Source organism: Salminus brasiliensis, chromosome 17, assembly GCF_030463535.1.
Source record: "Salminus brasiliensis chromosome 17, fSalBra1.hap2, whole genome shotgun sequence".
Taxonomy (NCBI): Eukaryota; Metazoa; Chordata; class Actinopteri; order Characiformes; family Bryconidae; genus Salminus; species Salminus brasiliensis.
Window position 1 is genome coordinate 35,894,438 of NC_132894.1, and position 18,344 is coordinate 35,912,781.

Here is an 18,344-nt window from a genome sequence, read left to right on the forward strand (position 1 = left end):
CTAATAAAGTGGCCAGTGAGGGGAAGGGCAAAGGAGGGGTTTCTAATAAAGTGGCCGGTGAGTAAAAGTGCTAGGTTGGTGTTTCTAATAAAGTGGCCAGTGAGGGGAAGGGAAAAGGAGGGGTTTCTAATAAAGTGACCAGTGAGTAAAAGTGCTAGGTTGGTGTTTCTAATAAAGTGGCCAGTGAGGGGAAGGGAAAAGGAGGGGTTTCTAATAAAGTGGCCAGTGAGGGGAAGGGAAAAGGAGGGGTTTCTAATAAAGTGACCAGTGAGTAAAAGTGCTAGGTTGGTGTTTCTAATAAAGTGGCCAGTGAGGGGAAGGGAAAAGGAGGGGTTTCTAATAAAGTGGCCAGTGAGGGGAAGGGAAAAGGAGGGGTTTCTAATAAAGTGACCAGTGAGTAAAAGTGCTAGGTTGGTGTTTCTAATAAAGTGGCCAGTGAGGGGAAAGGAAAAGTAAGTGTTTCTAATAAAGTGGCCAGTGAGTAGAAGTACTGTGTATTTCCCTGTGTCCGGTAGGGGGCGCTGAAGTGACGCAGAGTCAGTGTGACGTTGTTCCGCCCAGCATGTTTTTAATGCAGCACTAAAGGAAGCGGGTCTTACGGACGGGTTTGTTCTGCTGGGTTCTGCGTGCTTCTGCAGCTCGGATTAAACGGGTCTTGGCTGGATGCTGTTGGAGGGAGTTCAGTAATGGGTAAGAAGCTCGATCACACCACCTGTCTTCTGTCTGTGAGCTGAGCTGGTTGCTCTGACAGTGCGGATACTAATAGTGCCTGCTTTCTGTCCTACAGTGATGATCTGATAATAATCTGATAATGATCTGATAGTGAGCTTATAGTGATCTGATAATGATCTGATAGTAATCTGATAATGAGCTGATAGTGATCTGATAGTGAGCTTATAGTGATCTGATAATGAGCTGATAATGATCTGATAGTGATCTGATAATGATCTGATAGTGAGCTTATAGTGATCTGATAGTGAGCTTATAGTGATCTGATAGTGAGCTTATAGTGATCTGATAATAATCTGATAATGATCTGATAATTATCTGATAGTGAGCTTATAGTGATCTGATAGTGATCTGATAATGATCTGATAGTGAGCTTATAGTGATCTGATAATGATCTGATAGTAATCTGATAATGAGCTAAAAGTGATCTGATAGTGAGCTTATAGTGATCTGATAATGATCTGATAGTGAGCTTATAGTGATCTGATAATGAGCTGATAGTGATCTGATAATGATCTGATAGTGAGCTTATAGTGATCTGATAATGATCTGATAGTGATCTGATAATGATCTGATAGTGATCTGGTAGTGAGCTTATAGTGATCTGATGATGAGCTGATAGTGATCTGATAATGATCTGATAGTGAGCTTATAGTGATCTGATAATGATCTGATAGTGATCTGATAGTGAGCTTATAGTGATCTGATAATGATCTGATAGTGAGCTTATAGTGATCTGATAGTGATCTGATAATGATCTGATAGTGAGCTTATAGTGATCTGATAATGAGCTGATAGTGATCTGATAATGATCTGATAGTGAGCTTATAGTGATCTGATAATGATCTGATAGTGATCTGGTAGTGAGCTTATAGTGATCTGATAGTGAGCTTATAGTGATCTGATAATGATCTGATAGTGAGCTTATAGTGATTTGACAATGATCTGCTAATGAGCTGATAGTGATCTGATAATGATCTGATAATGAGCTGATAATGAGCTGATAGTGAGCTTATAGTGATCTGATAATGAGCTGATAGTGAGCTTATAGTGATCTGATAATGATCTGAGAGTGAGCTTATAGTGATCTGATAATGAGCTGCTAGTGATCTGATAGTGAGCTTATAGTGAGCTTATAGTGATCTGATAATGAGCTGATAGTGAGCTTATAGTGATCTGATAATGAGCTGATAGTGATCTGATAATGAGCTGATAGTGATCTGATAGTGATCTGATAGTGAGCTGATAATGATCTGATAGTGAGCTTATAGTGATCTGATAGTGAGCTTATAGTGATCTGATAGTGAGCTTATAGTGATCTGATAATGATCTGATAGTGAGCTTATAGTGATCTGATAGTGAGCTTATAGTGATCTGATAGTGAGCTTATAGTGATCTGATAATGATCTGATAATGATCTGATAGTGAGCTGATAATGATCTGATAGTGAGCTTATAGTGATCTGATAATGATCTGATAGTGAGCTTATAGTGATCTGATAGTGACCTGATAGTGAGCTTATAGTGATCTGATAGTGAGCTTATAGTGATCTGATAATGATCTGATAGTGAGCTTATAGTGATCTGATAATGAGCTGATAGTGGATGTTTCTCTGTCTTACATATCCTGTTAGTTATCATTAGTTTCTGCACATAATAGCAAAAAATATTCATCAAATATTTTGTAATGTATGAAAATAACCTAACCTGTTTTGTCAGCGTTATTTCAGAGTGTATTTAAATATATTATTATTATTATTATAAATATATTATTATGTTTTTTTATATTTTTTTTTTATAGTATTTTGCAGATATTAAGTCATGCCATGTTAAAGGTTAATTTTGTTATATTTATACTGAAATATCCTAAACACATTTTTAATAAATATATATATTTTTTAATAGATAAAAATACTTTCATGATTTCATTTGTGTGAATTGTGGTTCATTCAGTATACTGACAATTATATTATGAAATATATGTAGTATTTCATGTTTAAAAATATAAATAAAATACATCATCAGTAGGTCAGTGATTAAAACATTAATGGAAATAAAAAAGACAAGCTCCTCTTTAACACCGCTCTGAAACGGAGCCCTGCTTATTATACAACACGTATATAACATATATATATATATTTAAATTTTTTATATATATATATATATATATATATATATATATATATATATATATATATATATAATATATATATATACCTCAGATGAAGCCACCACTATGAGCACACATAGTGGCCACGTCCATTAGCAGCTCGTTAGACTGATAGCCTGGAGGTTAATGGCTGTTATTGATCGGTTTTACTGAGATGGATATGTAGAGACCATCTGGGCTTTTACAGTAAGGCACTAAAAGTCTAGAGTAAAGAGGGGGGATGTAAAGTGTTGGTAGTAAAATCAGCAGTATCAGATCTTGTTTTTTTTAGTCTTATCAGACCGGCTTGTCTGATGGGAGGCTGGAGAGAAGATGACGGCTGCTGTGAATGAGGGGCACCGGGACGGTAAGCTCTCACTGGTGGGAACGTCGCTGCTGTGAATCGTGTTGTTCACAGCAGTTCAGTGAAAATCTGTGTGTTGAATCTTGGCCAGTGCTGGACGCTGTGAGAAGGTGTTACCTGTTCCTGTACAACCTGCTGCAGTCCCTGGGCTTCACCTGGACCTTCAGCTGCCTTACTGCTAACCTCATACTGCTGGGACACGGTGAGACCCTGCCTGCCTGTAAAACACCACTACACACCGCAGTGATGATGATGATGATGATGATGATGCTGATATAATAACACAGTCATTACACCTTAGTGTTGTGTAATACCAGTTTTCATACTACAAACAAGCAGCCATTGCTAACACAGATGTGCAAATGCACACACACGCTGCATGTCTAGTCCCTCCAGAGAAGTACTGCCAATAGAATAGGACTCTCTGGAGCAGATAGACATCATGACCCTATTGGCCCCATGCTGCCTTATGCCAGGCGTGGGCTAGTAGAGGGGTATAAAGCCCCCCAGCGGCGTTGAGCTGTGGAGTGGTGGAAGATCTGTTCTCTGTAATGATGGTGGTGGGGTGACTGCAATCAAATCCTCACAGCAAAGTCTTCTTCTCAGGACAGTAGAAACAGTTACTCCAACAGAAGCAGGATCAGCTCTTTTAATAACCTTTGATTTCAGAAGAAACAGTGAATAAGCAGGTGTCCGTATACTTTTGTCCATACTGTCTGTGTGTGTGTAGATGCTCTGTACAGTGCGTTCAGCTCCTGTGCTGCAGTGCTCTACAGCTGTCAGGTGCTGGCGCTGCTGGAGGTGATTAATGCAGCCCTCGGCCTCGTGGCGACTCCTGTATTTCCCGCCATGATCCAGGTAAGCGCACCACGTTTCCCGGAGCCGACCGCTGCCCGTGTCCTCAATCCTGTGCGGCCTGTAGCGTGCTGCTGTGTGTGCAGTGCTGGGACTGTCCTGCAGTTTAAGGTGTGTATGGTGTGTGTGTGTGGTTTGTGTTGTTGAGCAGGTGACTGGGAGGAACGTGATTTTGTTCGTGGTGTTCGGAAGCCTGCCGGAGATGCAGAAACGGAGTGTGACCTTCTGTGTTTTCTACCTGTGGAGCGCTATGGAGGTGTTCAGGTAAAGAGGAGACGCCATAGCTGTGTTCCAAACCCTGCATCATGTCCACAGTCTTCCATCACTTTAAATATCAGCAAGGCTATTCACCCTCTCTGCTCTAGGGGGCGCCATTACTTTGTCTTTCTCAGCCGGCATACGCAAAGAGACAAAGTTGAAGAGTGTACGGGTACTAGTGTGAACACAGCAAGGAAAAGGAACCGTAAAAAGAGAACCTCCCAGATGTTTCATTATTTCTGTCCAGGTACCCTTTCCAGATGCTGGCGGTCTTCGGTAAGGAGTGGAGGGCGCTGACGCTGCTCTGGCACGCCGTGTGGGTGCTGCTGTATCCGCTGACCACTGTGGCAGAAGGTGACAAAGAAGGAACAGTCTACTAAGGCTGTTGATGCAAATTTACACACACAGCTTGTCTAGTCCCTGTAGAGAAGTACTGCCAATAGAATAGGACTCTCTGCTAGCTAGCCAGCTAAAGTAAGGCGTGGGATAGAGGGGTATAAAGCCCCTCGGCATTGAGGAGCTGTGGAGCAGTGAAAGGACTGTGTTCTCTGCAATGATGGTGGTGGAGCTCCATCCAGTACTTTTGGATGGGATGAGTTGGGGAGTTGGGGATCCTGACCTTACTAACGCTCTTGATGATGAATACAATCAAATCCTCACAGCAATGCTCCTCCTCCAGAATCTAGTAGAAAGTCTTTAGTTACTCCAGTTACTCCAACAAAAGCAGGATCAGCTCTTTTTAATAGCCTTTAAAACAATCAATAATGAGCAGGTGTCCCAATACTTTTGTCCATAAATACATTTCACATATAGTGGAAACACAAGGGTGCTTTTACATGTACATGTACTGTACTTTGGGAATCTGCATCATATGTAGGAGTTAAAGGTGTGCTGTGTTGTAGCTGCTGCCGTTCTCCAGGCCCTGCCGGTGTTTGACGAGACCCGACTGTTCAGCGTTCCTCTCCCTGAGGCCGTGGGCTTCTCCATCAGTTTCTCCTTCTCTCTCAGACTCTACCTGATCCTCATGTTCTTGGGTGAGATGTATATTCAGTGTCTCTGCATCTCTAGCTTGTTCGTAGTTGATTGTACTGGATGTCTCCTGCATTCTGAGGCCTGTGTGAGAGACTGGGATGTGCCCTGTGTTTCAGGTCTCTTCGTAAACATGAGGCAGCTCTTCAGCCAGAGACGAAGATGTGTGCGGCTGAAGTGTGACTGAGCTTTACTACTTCAGTGCACCTGTTCACTCCTCAGGTTTATTTGATGAAGATGAAGATGATGGTGATGTACAGAACAGTAAGGCATATTTGTGCTGTTTTAAACCAAAGACATTAAAATTATACCTTTTTAAAATTACACTTATGGCCCTGTTCAATTAAAGCCAAAGATTAAAGGCTCCATTTTTATTGTACTTTAATTTCTGTAATGAGTCGTAAAATTTGACTTATTTTTAAAGGCCATTTTTTCAGTAGATTTAAAAATCCATCGAACGTTCAGGTCCCTGTTCATCTGGTCCAAAGCAAACACAGATACAGTGCCGTAGTATTTAACCCCTTTAATGATTGTCTAGACAGTATTAACATTGCACAACAGTAAACTCTTAAAAAAATAAAATAAAATAATAATAAATATATATATAAAAATGAAAAGATATACACTGTGTGCACAATTATCACGCAAGTGAGTATTTTGACCATATTATCATTCTTAGGCATATTTTCTAACTGATTTAAATTTTATGTCAGAAATGTTTATTGGAAAGTGTTGATGTTGTTTGTTTATAATTTTTACTTCATAAAAATATATTAAAAAGTGAGGTGGGAAAATGTGTGTATTTCATTTGGCTGCAAAATAATTCTGCACAATAATAGTTGCCCAGTAATTGTGCACATATCGATATTCTCCTAAAAAAGCCAAAACCTCACTTTTACTTTCTTAAACATTCATGTTTGATGTTTATTAACATTTTGGATTAAACGAGAGCACTGTAGTAATAATCCTCAAAAATAAAACATCTAATAATTGTGCACAAAAAAAAAAAAATATATATATATAATAATAATAATTTAAAAATATATATATATAAGCCCTGATTTACCACCAAAACCAGGTGTTGATCTGAGGAGAACTCTAAATAACACTAGACTAGTGTAGAATGCACCGACGCTTGACTTCATCAACTTTAATGTCTTGGGCTGAATTCACCACGCAGCCCTTGCCTTCATAATGGGACAGCAGTTCACGCCAGAGCTGGCTGCATTCCAGCAGGTGGCGGTTACCTGCAGCAGAGAGAAAACACCTGTATGACTCCTGTGTGTTGCTGTGTAACAGCAGGGTTGTGTAATGAGGGGACGCTCGTATGCTTCGTCTTTAGTCCTTTACCCAGAATGCAGAGTCCATCCTGCGCTCGCGTGATCGCGACGTTGACCTGGTTGGGGTCAGTAACGAACCCAAGTTTCTTCCCGATCCACTTCCCGCTGCGGTTCGGACCACTTTTGATCTCGGAAGGGGGGCAGGAGCGCACTGTGGTTACTATCACATACTGCCACTCACTCCCTACACACACACACACACACACACACACACACACACTGTATGCTTTATTTGGTGGAAATGCTTAATTTACATTTTCAGGCTACTCAGACACACTTACTGGCCACTTTATCAGAAACACCTACCTCGTAGCTCTACACTCACTGGCCACTTTATCAGAAACACCTACCTTGTAGCTCTACACTTACTGGCCACTTTATCAGAAACACCTACCTTGTAGCTACACTCACTGGCCACTTTATCAGAAACTGGAGCTATATGGTAGGGGTTTCTGATAAACTGGCCTCCTAGGTGTGGAACTGGAAGATGAACCCCACCTTGGCTCTTCATGATGGTGCAGACACTGACCCCCTCAACCCCTCCCCTTTCCTGCAGCAGCTGTTTGATGGTGCACACCTGTGCGTTGTAGGGGGTCAGGATGGCGATGTTCTCAGGTTTCACACCTGACCGATGGACTAACAGGTCAGCTACTCGGACCTGAACAGAGACAAGCAGGAGGAGGAGAGTAAGGTCCAGCTGCTCTGCCTGTTTCAGCATGTTCAGGGTAGGAGCCTTCCTGTCTGCTGCCAGGGTTACCGGGCCTTACCGCTTGCTCCGCCTCCAGTTTATTGGACACTGAGTTTTCATTGCCGGCAGCCGTGGAAACGACCAGACTGACCTCCTCTCCTTGGACGTGACCGAACAGGATGGCAGTCGGACTGTCTTTGATATTGAGCAGACGGCAGGGTCCTCGCCGAGCTGCAGTTACCAGCTTTCCTCCGTAGAACTGCTTTGAGGGAAACTCGCAGATGCTCTCATGCTACGGCAGAATAACATAAATAATAATTTCATAATTAAATCTTTTAAAGCTGTAAATAAAGTCATTCAGAGTCAGAGCTGGAGTTCTACAGTGGAGGTTCTAGATAAGCTCCCCCAGTCAGAGCTGGAGTTCTACTACAGTGGAGGTGAAGGGAAGCAGACGTCTGAAGCTCTAATAAAAGCTCCTCACAGAAAGTTCTTCACCTAATGGTGATGAAGACGCTGCCTGATGCCTGAGACACGGTTCTACCAGAGTTCTGAGAAGAGTTCGGCTCTAGAACCTGCTTTTAAAATCAGATCATTAAAATGGTGGAGGGATACATGCTGCAGGGTGTAGTGCAGCTACAGAAAGTAGTCCCTAAAGAGAACTGCATTAGTTTAGATTCTCTATTCACTATTTTACCTTCATCATCATCATCATCATCATCATCATCCCATATAAAACTCAGAAGACTCGTGTAGCTGCACTGGTGGGTTTGGATAGGAGATAAATTATGGGCTGTATCTGTGTTGTAGTCATGGCAACAGACGCCTGCTTTTATTCACCTCCACTGTACAGAGGTCAGAGTGGGTCAGTTTCTCTACAGTGAAGCTCAGATTCACACAGAATAGAAAAAAGGATGTAATTCCACTAGTTTCCACCGGGGGGTATTTTATTAGTTCTTTCAGGTTTTGTCTTTACTGACCATTCTGTACTGTGTGTCCAGCATCAAAGCCCGATTCATATATCGTTCGAAAAGAGACGTCTGCATGCCCAGCTCCTTCACACGAGCACAGCTCACAATGGGTTGAACCTGCATGTGGTCGCCCAGAAGCACGATCTGAAAAAAGAGCAAGCGAGTAATCAGACCATGCTTTTCCTGACGCCAAGGTCTGGACTACCGTCACCTGGATTCGGTAGCAGTTGGGTTTCTTCATTGTTTGCAAAAGCAGAAGCTCTAATCACTGATAATCCAATATCGATTTATTAGCGAATGTTTCCGATGGTGCTAAACTTCGGCGTAATATTGGATTGGGATTTCTAAAGCTGTGTTGATCAAAGGAATAAATAAATAATCAAATAAACACGATCGATCTGTGTCCCCAGTTGCAGTCGATCAGTTAACACACGTTTGGTACCTGCCGTGTGCTTCTTCACTTCAGAATAAGAGATGCTAGGCTAACATTGCTAACAAACATCGCGTTTGCTGAGCTAATGGGGTCTGAGTTAATGGGGTCCATTAGCACCCCCTCAAGTTGTAATTTCTAGTGATAGCGAAATTTTGATACCTCGCATGATTCCCGAGTTCCTGAGTAGCAAATTGGCTACTCTGCTAGCACAAAGCTAGTTATTAGCTTTGAATTAGCCGCTAGAATGTGGCAGACTCAGAATCCCGACTTCAGTGGGAAGTAGGGTCTTCACAGCATTTGACCGTCGCCAATCTCGTCTTTGTAAACCTGCTGAAAATCTTCATTCCTGTGCTTTAAAAACATCAAAAAAGCTAAAAGTAAACAACCATACATGAAAGGGGTTCGGGTTACTCTGTTACATCACTGTCCAACGACAAGCAAGTCACTCCAAACCACATCGATGTGCCTAATGAAGACGTGGAGGAGCTCTGAGAGACGGGACAGCGTTTTTGGAGGATGTGTTTAAAGAGATGAGATTGGTGACAATCCAAGACCAGTGTATGTTAGCAACATTAGCCTAGCATCTCCCATTTTAACCGAAAGAAGCGCCCGTCAGAGACCAGACCTGTCTTGGCTGGTGGACTGAATCTGGGGTCAGAGATCCATCGTGGTATTTTGATTTTTCACAAAACTGTTCCTTTAAGATGTAAAGTAGGACCCACCTGCTCAGGCTTATGAGCGACTAGTGGGATGAAGGCCTCAGGCTCGGTGGCCATGGCACACTCGTCAATGAGGATCTGTCGGAAGTCCATGGTCTTGATTAGGTTGGGGTTGAGGGCGGTCGAGCAGGTGCACAGGATGACGTCGTGCTTTGAGAGCTCATGCCTCTGAGCCTCCTGCAGCACAGCTCTGTAACTGTATCGCTCATCATTAGTGTTCTCACCCCTCTGAGGGCATCTTGTGTACCATGTGACTGGGGTTCGCTCTCTTTACCTGTCAGGGTCGAATTCCGGTTGATTCTTTAATTTTGTGATCTGCTCTGAGAAAGGGTTGTCACGTTTTCGAACCAGGTACATCAGAGTGATGTCCCTGTAAAAAATTCAAACAGTGGTTCAGAATGAAGTCCTGATCATTTGGGCCACCAGTTTTATCCTCCCTATAAGAACTGAGTGGAATGAGAGAAGCGGGGATGACGATGCTGCTGACGTCATCATCATTATCTGCAGGTTAATGGTTAAGATGTGGTTATTAGTTCAACTGGGGACTGGACTAATGCACTCTACTAGCAAATGGTTTATTTCTCTGCAAAGCAGACAAAAGTATTGGGATACCTGCTCATTCATTCACTGCTTTTTCTAAAATCAAGGTTATTAAAAAGAGCGGATCCAGCTTTTGTTGGAGTAACTGTCTCTACTGTCCAGGAAAGAAGACTAGATTTCTACTAGAGCATTTCTGTGAGGATTTGATTGCATTATTGATTAGTGTGTTAGTCAGTGAGTTCTCACTCATCTTCCCAACTCATCCCAAAAGTACTGGATGGAGCTCCACCACCATCATTCCAGAGAACACCATTCTTCCACTGCTTCATAGCTCCTCAATGCTGGGGGGCTTTATATACCCCCCTCTAGCCCATGCCTGGCATTGGGCAGCATCCCGAGAGTATTAGAAAAATGAAATAGTATATACTATTTCCTTAGCAGCACTTCTTCTCTACAGGGACTAGACAAGCTATGTGTGCATTTACATAGCAAACAACAGTTTATCGGATGCCAGAATCAGCCCACAGTTCCCATATCAGTGCATCGCCGCCCCGTTGAAACCGTCTGTCCTGCAGTATTCTTAGAGCAGGATGGGGAGCCGAGGGTCAGAGTTAAGCACAGCTTGTGGATTTCCCTGCTGTTAACTTGGGTGTGAAGGATTCCAGCAGTTCCCCACCACTATCTAAGATGCTGCAGACGGTCAGTCTCTGTTAACCCCATTCCTTACCTGAGTTTTTCCGCGGGCTTTTCATCACGGAGGGATTTGCGACAGAGCTTGAGGTCACTGCCGGGGTACGGGAACTCCCTCATCTCCATCTGATCGCAGTAAATCCGCAGAGGTTTAAGGACTCCCTTGAGGTTCATCAGCTGTTCTGGGACGCAATACCATAGGTGTGAAAATCATCTCAAGAGCATCAAAAGGCGCCAAGAAGCACCAAGACCCAGTTAAATCTTTCAGACTGGCCTACTAACTCTCCAGTTCTGTTACGGAAGCTTACAGACCCAGAGAGAGCGATCGGGCCAGTCAGCAGTTCCACAGGTTCCTGAGAATCAATCTGAGCACCACTGGTCTCTAGTGGGTGGTGTGGCGCAACAGGTAACACCACTACCTGCCACTGAGCCCACTGGGGTTCGATTTCCTGTTTGGGTGACTACAACAGCTGCGCTACACCAATAAGAGTCCTTGGGCAAGACTCCTAACACTACATTGACCCTCCTCTGTAACATGACTAGCTCTGGATAAGAGCGTCAGCTAGATGCCATGTGTAAATGTAATGTAAATGTAAATGGTCTAGGACAATAGTTTCCATCAATGGTCTTGGAGGATCCCCTGCCCTGCATACTCCTAATCCAGTGAAACAGCTCATCAACAAGCCTGTCTTGAGTTAAAGGTGGCAGGACCAGGGTTGGGAATCACTGGTCTGGAGGATTTCCTGGGTGCCTCCCAATTGCATACTAATTAGTATCACTAACTAGTTTTTGAGTATGCTAAAAAAAAACTCAATGCAAACTTGGAACTGGTCATTTTTGAAGTATAGTTAGGATTGGAGCATCGGAGAATATGTTGGCATTCCAACGTGAGGACAGCTGAGAGGATCATCGGAGTCTCTCTCCCCTCCGTCATGGACATTTACACCACCCGCTGCATCCGCAAAGCAACCAGCATTGTGGATGACTCCACCCACCCTTCACACAGACTGTTCTCCCTCCTGCCATCAGGAAGAAGGTACCGCAGCATCCGGTCCAACACGACCAGACTCTGCAACAGCTTCTTCCCCCAAGCCATCAGACTCCTCAACACAACTCAACTTCTGAACTGATGTCTTTCTGGTACACTCTCCCTCTCTCTCTCTTTCTCTCTCACACACACACCAACCATTTACCCCAGATAATATGGGAAGCATTTTTCACTAATAACTTTACTACCTCACTGGACTGGATATTTATTGCACACTGCATAATTTGCACACTACCCCAATTATTTATTATCCTCTGTCTGTACTGTGTTGTGTTGTCTGTCCGCACTTGTATTGTGTTGCACTTGTGTTCTGTATGCACTGTGTCTATGTTGCACCATGGTCCTGGAGGAACGTTGTTTCGTTTCACTGTGTACTCTGTATGTAGCTGAAATGACAATAAAACCCACTTGACTTGACTTCATCACTTCCTAGTTAGCATGAGACCTGCCAAACCCGCACTACTAAAATGAGCATATACCTTATACCATTAGTGCCTATGGTACACTGCCCATGTCTACATCACAGTAGACTGAGAGCCATGTCAGTATGATTGTAGAATTCCAGGATGAACCAGCCGCAGTTACTGTCAGACAGCCACAGCGATTCTGTTCCCCTGAGCACAAAAACTGGCAACTTTCACTTTCAGAACGTGAGACATGTAAATATCACAGCCCACCTGCCACGATATCCACAGCCTTGTTGGAGGGCCCGCAGTACAGGATGCCGCACTTCTTGGGTGTCTCCTGATTTGGTGCTGATTTCCTGCAGTGGTTAGCCTCGTGTGCTTTGTTTCTCAAGTAGAACTGATAAGTAATATGAAGCCCAACCACAGTTTTACCGGTACCTGTTTCAGACACGGGACGGATGAAAGTTAGAACACCTCCTGCGTGTTACTATCGCAGAAAGGAACTTTGGCTATTTCTGCCGAATAAACTGCTAAATGGGAAAGTTGCCTGGTGGTCCTTGGATCACGGTGAAGGGGTTTTGCAAAGCTTCTTGAACAGCTCTGTCCTGACTCGGATTGAGAGGCGGTAGTTTCAGGCTGTGGTGGTCCACTGAATGGAGCTGCTCACCTGTGACTGATAAGAAATACAGGTTATTAAAATGACTGGAGGTGTGTGGTACACGTTAATTCGTGTTTTGAGGGAAGACGGTACTGAGGCAGAACTTACTGAGAGGTTTGTTAGAGATCTGCCCAATGGCGATGCTTTTCACCAGGCTGTTCGCTTGCTTTAGGTTGGCCACAGCATGTTCTCTCAGCCTGCCAATTCACAGAACATGATGAGTGATAAATGATGAGTGCCTATTATACGCATACCCCTTAAAGCCCCGGGAAACGTTATATCGTTATATTTTATAATGATATATTGATTTTATTTTGTATAATAATAAACCTGGCTGGTCAGTGAAGAGTTCAGCAGAGATCTGATACAACACTCCTCTCACCTCTCCGAGAACAGTCTGGGCGTGGTCTTAATATTCTAATGACTGTGTGTGACTGACAGCTCTCTATCACTAGTGAATTTTCTTTTTTTTTTTTTTGGTTTCCATGGCTACGCATGCAGCCTGGAGACTGAAGAAGGAGCTCAATCCATGCTACCTGCCTTCTGAGTGAAGTTACTGAGGTCCTCAATTAAGTGTTTACTACATATCACTGCTGTCCAATGAAAACCATGTATCTCCATGCTTGTCCATATTTAGTCACTGTGTCAATAATTCTGGACCAATGAATGGACCAATAGAAATGCTCTGAAATTGCTTTTAGAAGCTCTTATTTTACACTGCCTTCCATTCAGAGTTAAGGATGATTGTGGAGATACATGGTTTTCACTGGACAGCGACGATATGCTGGTCGTGTTGCAGACGATGCCACCATGTCTGTGACCAGCTCAAAAACTTCCATCCAGCTTTTATGTGATGAAACCTTAAAGAAGGTCCGGCCTACGTCCACTTTCCTGTTGGATGGGCATCCAGGGACTGGACACACACGGAATTCTACCAAACCAGCCTAGTTGAATAGCTAGCTAGCACTCTAAGATGCTATCTAAGCTAGCTAAGGTTGCTCAGACTAGAAGAGAGGGTGGAGCCATGTTAGCCTTGCGATTCATCGGGGTTACTCTGATGTAAGCCTGAGCCACTTTCTGCACCACCCATTCTACACCACCCAGGAGAGCAATGCTGGTGAAATCCAGGGTTATTGCTTTGGCCCTGAGGAGCCAGATTAGCTTCATTAGCGAATAGATTTAGGTTCCCCGGGCTTTGAAAGAAAACAATGGCATTTGACTTACATGTATGGAATTTTCTTTGGAATCACTTCTACTGTGAACTTGGTACCCTGGGCAAAGACCTCCTCGGGAATGGCCATCGCACTCCGGTGGTTTATTTGAAAGTTGATTTTGATGATGGAAGACGTTTCATTCTTCTTTTCTTTGTTCGTTTCCTCTTTGGATCTGATGGCCACGCCATGCGCGACCCATATATAGTGCAGCGGATCCTCCAAGCCAGGGAATCCAGAGCCGTTGCATTGTTTAGCCTGGGCCTGTTCCTCTTTCCCAACATGCTGACCCCTCAACCGGATGCAAAGGAAGCAATTGGACAGATCGAATTCCAGACGCCATCCTTTCTTCCGTGTCTGCGTCATTTGGTAGAAGCCCTTGAGGCTTGCCTCTGTTTCCTGGGTCCATGTTATCTCCACATCCTCAAGGATTACACTGTTATTTTCCTCCACAGCATTGTAAGCCGTGTCCATCTGGCACAGTCCTCTCCAGATCTTCTGGTACTCTTTGTAATTTTGGTAGATTGGCTTCGATGACCCGTACACATCTTTGGAAAAGCACATGGTTGGGTTTCTTGCATGTTCCAAACACACTTCAAACAATGGGTTGATGCTGAGGAGCTTCACTGTTGGCGTTGTCACCCTGTCGATGATGTCTGTCCCAAGCTGCACTTGCAGCACCTCTCCTAACTTGAGTTCCATCTCAAACTCCTTAAAATGCTCTTGTGAACTCGGCTCTTTCTTCAGCCGCTCAGGTTGCCTGTTTGCTGCCGTTCTCGCATGCTGAAGGCACACTCGGACCTTGTCCCAGTCTTCGGCTTTAGCTGCAGATCTAATCTGCCTCCACTTGTGGCCCGAGACTAGAGTCACGCTTTCATTGAGCCTCAGAGACTCTGGCTGCATCCTTAAACCATCACTGAATGAATACACTCTTCTCTTCCAGTGGAGAGTGATGGATTTCCTGTTGCTGTTGTACTTAGGCTGCTCAACAACTTTTAGGTGCCTGTACATGATGGCTAACCCCTCAGGCAGTGGGTCAAACGGAAGTGAGATGACAAATTCATGTTTGTTCAGGGAAAGCTGGTCTACGACTGCCAGCTTGGTCACAACCATGGATAGGAATTTAGCTGTAGTGATGAATTTTAACGCTTGCAGGTCGTAGTCTTTAACAGAGTCCAGTAGTTCCATGCCGGAGCTGCAGAACCCATCGATCTCTGCCTTGGTGTAGTCCACCACCTTTCCTCTGAGCACACTGTGAAGAAGCCTCTGAAGGATCAGGTCTAGGTAGCGTCTCATGGGGGAAGAGGCGCAGGTGTATGCGTTGAGTTGCAAGCCAAAGTGGCCCAATCTGGACTGCAAGCAGGAGCTGGATCTTAAAATCTTGGCCTTCTTCTGAAGGTCCTGGAACTCCTTCGCCATGTGAAGCAGCGTCGGGTGAATGTCGTCTGAGGTGATCAGCTTCAGCAGGGTGTGATAATCTCTGGTTGCTGCCATAGTTTCCATCTTTTTTAATACAGACGTGAAGAGGGCAAGCGGTGTGTCGCCTTCCTCGTATTCTTCGTCTTCTCCTTCAGGATTTTCACTTCCTTCATCTTCTTCTGTCCAAACGTCAGTCTGGAAGCCTTCAACTTCACAGATATCTGATAGGTAAGGAGACAGGGGGAGAAGACGGGCATAGCTGGCCTTAAACTGCTCGAGCTCTTTGTCGTCTGGTTTCTGGTGGCATCTGAGTGGGGTTAGATCTCTCGTGAGCTCGTTAGAGATGAGTTCTTCTGCTACTGCACTGTTGTAGAGATTCATGAACTCTTCCACCATGCACTGGGCCCTGCTCCTCTCTGACCACCGTCCAGAACTCCAGCCTCCATCCAGCCTGCACTTTCTGTGCTCTTCGGCGAATCGACAGGCCGTAGCAACGCAGTCTTCCGTACTTGAGAAACACAGAGGCAGTGATTTGTCGGAGTAACGTTCGCTAATGATCTTGTCTGCCTCCTCGTACGACAGCCGCATGTCAGACCTGACGCGGGAACGAGTTAAACGACTAGATACGATTGTGTTGGCGGCTTTATCGATGAGCATGACCAAGGATACAGCCTTTCGGTCCCGACGAGGGAATAGGCTGAGTTTCTTAGTTCTCAGCTTCCTGGAAAGCATGAAGACTGTCCTTTTCTCTTCTTCAGTGGTAGAACGAGTGTAAAGCGTCCTGCCCTTCTCTTTTGCAGCGAGGTCCTCCTCACTGTCTTTGCTGACATAACTTGCAACATCTGTGATGTGAACAGCAATCTCATAGGTTTCCCCTTTGTCAGTCACACTGATGGCATCATCCAAGTCCTTGGCATCACTGGGATCAATGGTAAATGTTTTTTCACTGCGAAAATCCTGTCTTTCTTTCTTATCATCTTCTTCTTCTTCTTCTTCTTTTTCTTCTTCATCATCCTCATTGGACGAGGAGGTAAGGGTGTCTTCTTCACCAAACCCTTTTAAAAGGATCTGAAACATTTCGTTTAAGTAATCCTCCTGTGTAAGGACCTTCGTAACCACTCCAAGAGGGTACTTACAATGTCTTTCCCATTTGAGAACCTTGACAACCAGCAGCTGATCCTCAGCTTTATCTATGAACTCGTCGGTGATCCACCAATTACCGTTGGGCTGGACCTTTCGGATATCTATTCTGTTTGGGTCTTTTTGAACGACACGTATTTTGGTCATGTCGTTCTTCATAGGTGTAACAAGTGGTTTGAGTCCTTCCATCTTGCAGACGAAGGTACAGTGCTCCTCATCCCTTTGCATCAGTCCTACGACCTTCCCCATCAACGGTCCGTGGCTTAAGATCTGAACACAGACCTCATCACCAGGAAAACATCTGCCTATATTATCTCTTCCAGTGATGGTGATAGAAAGGGTGGGAGCATCGAGAGGTTTGGCATATGCCAGATCATGCTTCATCATTTTAAGCTTGCAGTGTTTGTACTCGTGTGGTTTGGTCATCAAAAGCTTTTGCATAGCTCCTCGATCGAGGTCTTGTTCGTATTGCGGCTCCCACAGAAAGCCTGGGCTTGACTGCTTGGGCAGGAAATGGTGCTTCTCATTAGACTGATTCTTCCTTGGTGACTGCTGCGCTGGGAGCTCCATATTCTCAGAGCAGCAACAAATCGGAGGGTACAATCAACCAAGAGAAAGCCTAGTGACAAGAACCACCCCAGTGGGTGAAATGGAGAGTACCTCTGAATGCACTACTATGAAGCCCCCTATGTCAGGGGTCAGCGAGTGGTTAATTGAATGACTAATGTTTTGGACCAGCTGGCTTTCTTCATCTACTCCACATTCTCCATTCTGTGGTCCTATAAACACACAGAAAAGCATAAAGACTTAGACTGTGTGTCCCAACATTTTGGCCACCAAAGTAAAGGACCCGTTGTTCTTGAGGCCTTTGTTTCTGGTGTACATCTTAAACGAGTTGTAAAGGTAGACGACATTCACTTTACGGTGAAATCATGCATATTTGTACATTTTCATAACTTTAAATAGAAAAATAATTCAAAAGAATGGAGTTAAGATTTTTATACAGAGTGACAATTCAAAGTGCTTCACATTAACAGAAAAGGCTGATTACTATCAGAATCTACCTGAGTAAAACAAACTGGCTACTGTGTCTTTAAAACCAACATATGTAAATGAGCTCTGCTCTGTATAGAGGGTATACACTGGGACACGCCCCCTTGTAGGCAAAACATTTAGCCAAGCGATTATCTGCTTAAGTTAAAGGCAGCTGGACTCGACAGAGATCCATCCACATTACTAAAGAACCAAAGGTCAATGGACAGTGATGAGTAGCCAGGAATGTCCAGCTAACCCAGGCTCAAATGCCTCCCGTTTAGAGGATAAGGCCTCATATCTAAGGAGTGTTTTCCACTGCTTTCAGGCTGATTCAGTAGACTGGCTCATCCAGGTTTGCTTGCTTTCCCTCTTACTTGAATTCGGCATGTCGCTAAACTCACAGCTACTGTGGGCTCGGTTTTTCCTCACATGTTTTCAGAGCGACATCAGCAATCAGTGAGCTTCCAGTGCTTTAGAAAAGATGAGGAGATCTTACAGAGGAGATCTTACACTTGTCTTATATGGATCTTCTTCAGCCGGTGGTTGTTTCTCAGGAAGGGTAAAATTGCTGGTCTCAAACAGGACTGAACCGTGACTAGGAGAAACAATGAGACTGAGAGGAGATCTTAACTTCACTAGTTCTGTCCTCTGGGCAGGAGCACAGC

At 44.2% G+C, this 18,344-nt stretch overlaps 2 protein-coding genes across 2 annotated transcripts; one reads left to right on the forward strand and one right to left on the reverse strand.

The window, feature by feature from the left end:
• Positions 1-529: 529 nt before the first annotated feature.
• LOC140537840 (very-long-chain (3R)-3-hydroxyacyl-CoA dehydratase-like) lies at positions 530-5,751 on the forward strand. The gene is made up of 8 exons (XM_072660105.1): positions 530-690; positions 3,170-3,244; positions 3,333-3,443; positions 3,972-4,099; positions 4,248-4,360; positions 4,602-4,708; positions 5,257-5,388; positions 5,503-5,751. Exons 2-8 carry the CDS (start codon positions 3,211-3,213, stop codon positions 5,568-5,570), a joined length of 693 nt encoding a protein of 230 aa, XP_072516206.1. The 5' UTR covers positions 530-690; positions 3,170-3,210; the 3' UTR covers positions 5,571-5,751.
• Positions 5,752-6,495: 744 nt separating this feature from the next.
• Positions 6,496-17,214, reverse strand: LOC140537797 (3'-5' exoribonuclease HELZ2-like). Its single transcript, XM_072660051.1, is given in 13 exon segments — positions 6,496-6,630; positions 6,734-6,907; positions 7,222-7,381; positions 7,491-7,703; positions 8,389-8,523; positions 9,535-9,901; positions 10,799-10,943; positions 12,487-12,654; positions 12,764-12,865; positions 12,968-13,071; positions 14,099-15,647; positions 15,720-16,423; positions 16,559-17,214. Coding segments are annotated over 13 exon segments (4,611 nt in total). The 3' UTR covers position 6,496.
• Between the last annotated feature and the right edge of the window lie 1,130 nt (positions 17,215-18,344).

What these genes read in the sequence shown, in the direction of transcription:
- LOC140537840 (XM_072660105.1), top strand. Translation starts at nt 3,211, where the DNA reads ATGACGGCTGCTGTGAATGAGGGGCACCGGGACG. An exon ending in CCTCATACTGCTGGGACACG is followed by an intron (nt 3,444 to 3,971) that starts GTGAGACCCTGC and finishes GTGTGTGTGTAG; the next exon opens with ATGCTCTGTACAGTGCGTTC. An exon ending in AGCGCTATGGAGGTGTTCAG is followed by an intron (nt 4,361 to 4,601) that starts GTAAAGAGGAGA and finishes ATTTCTGTCCAG; the next exon opens with GTACCCTTTCCAGATGCTGG.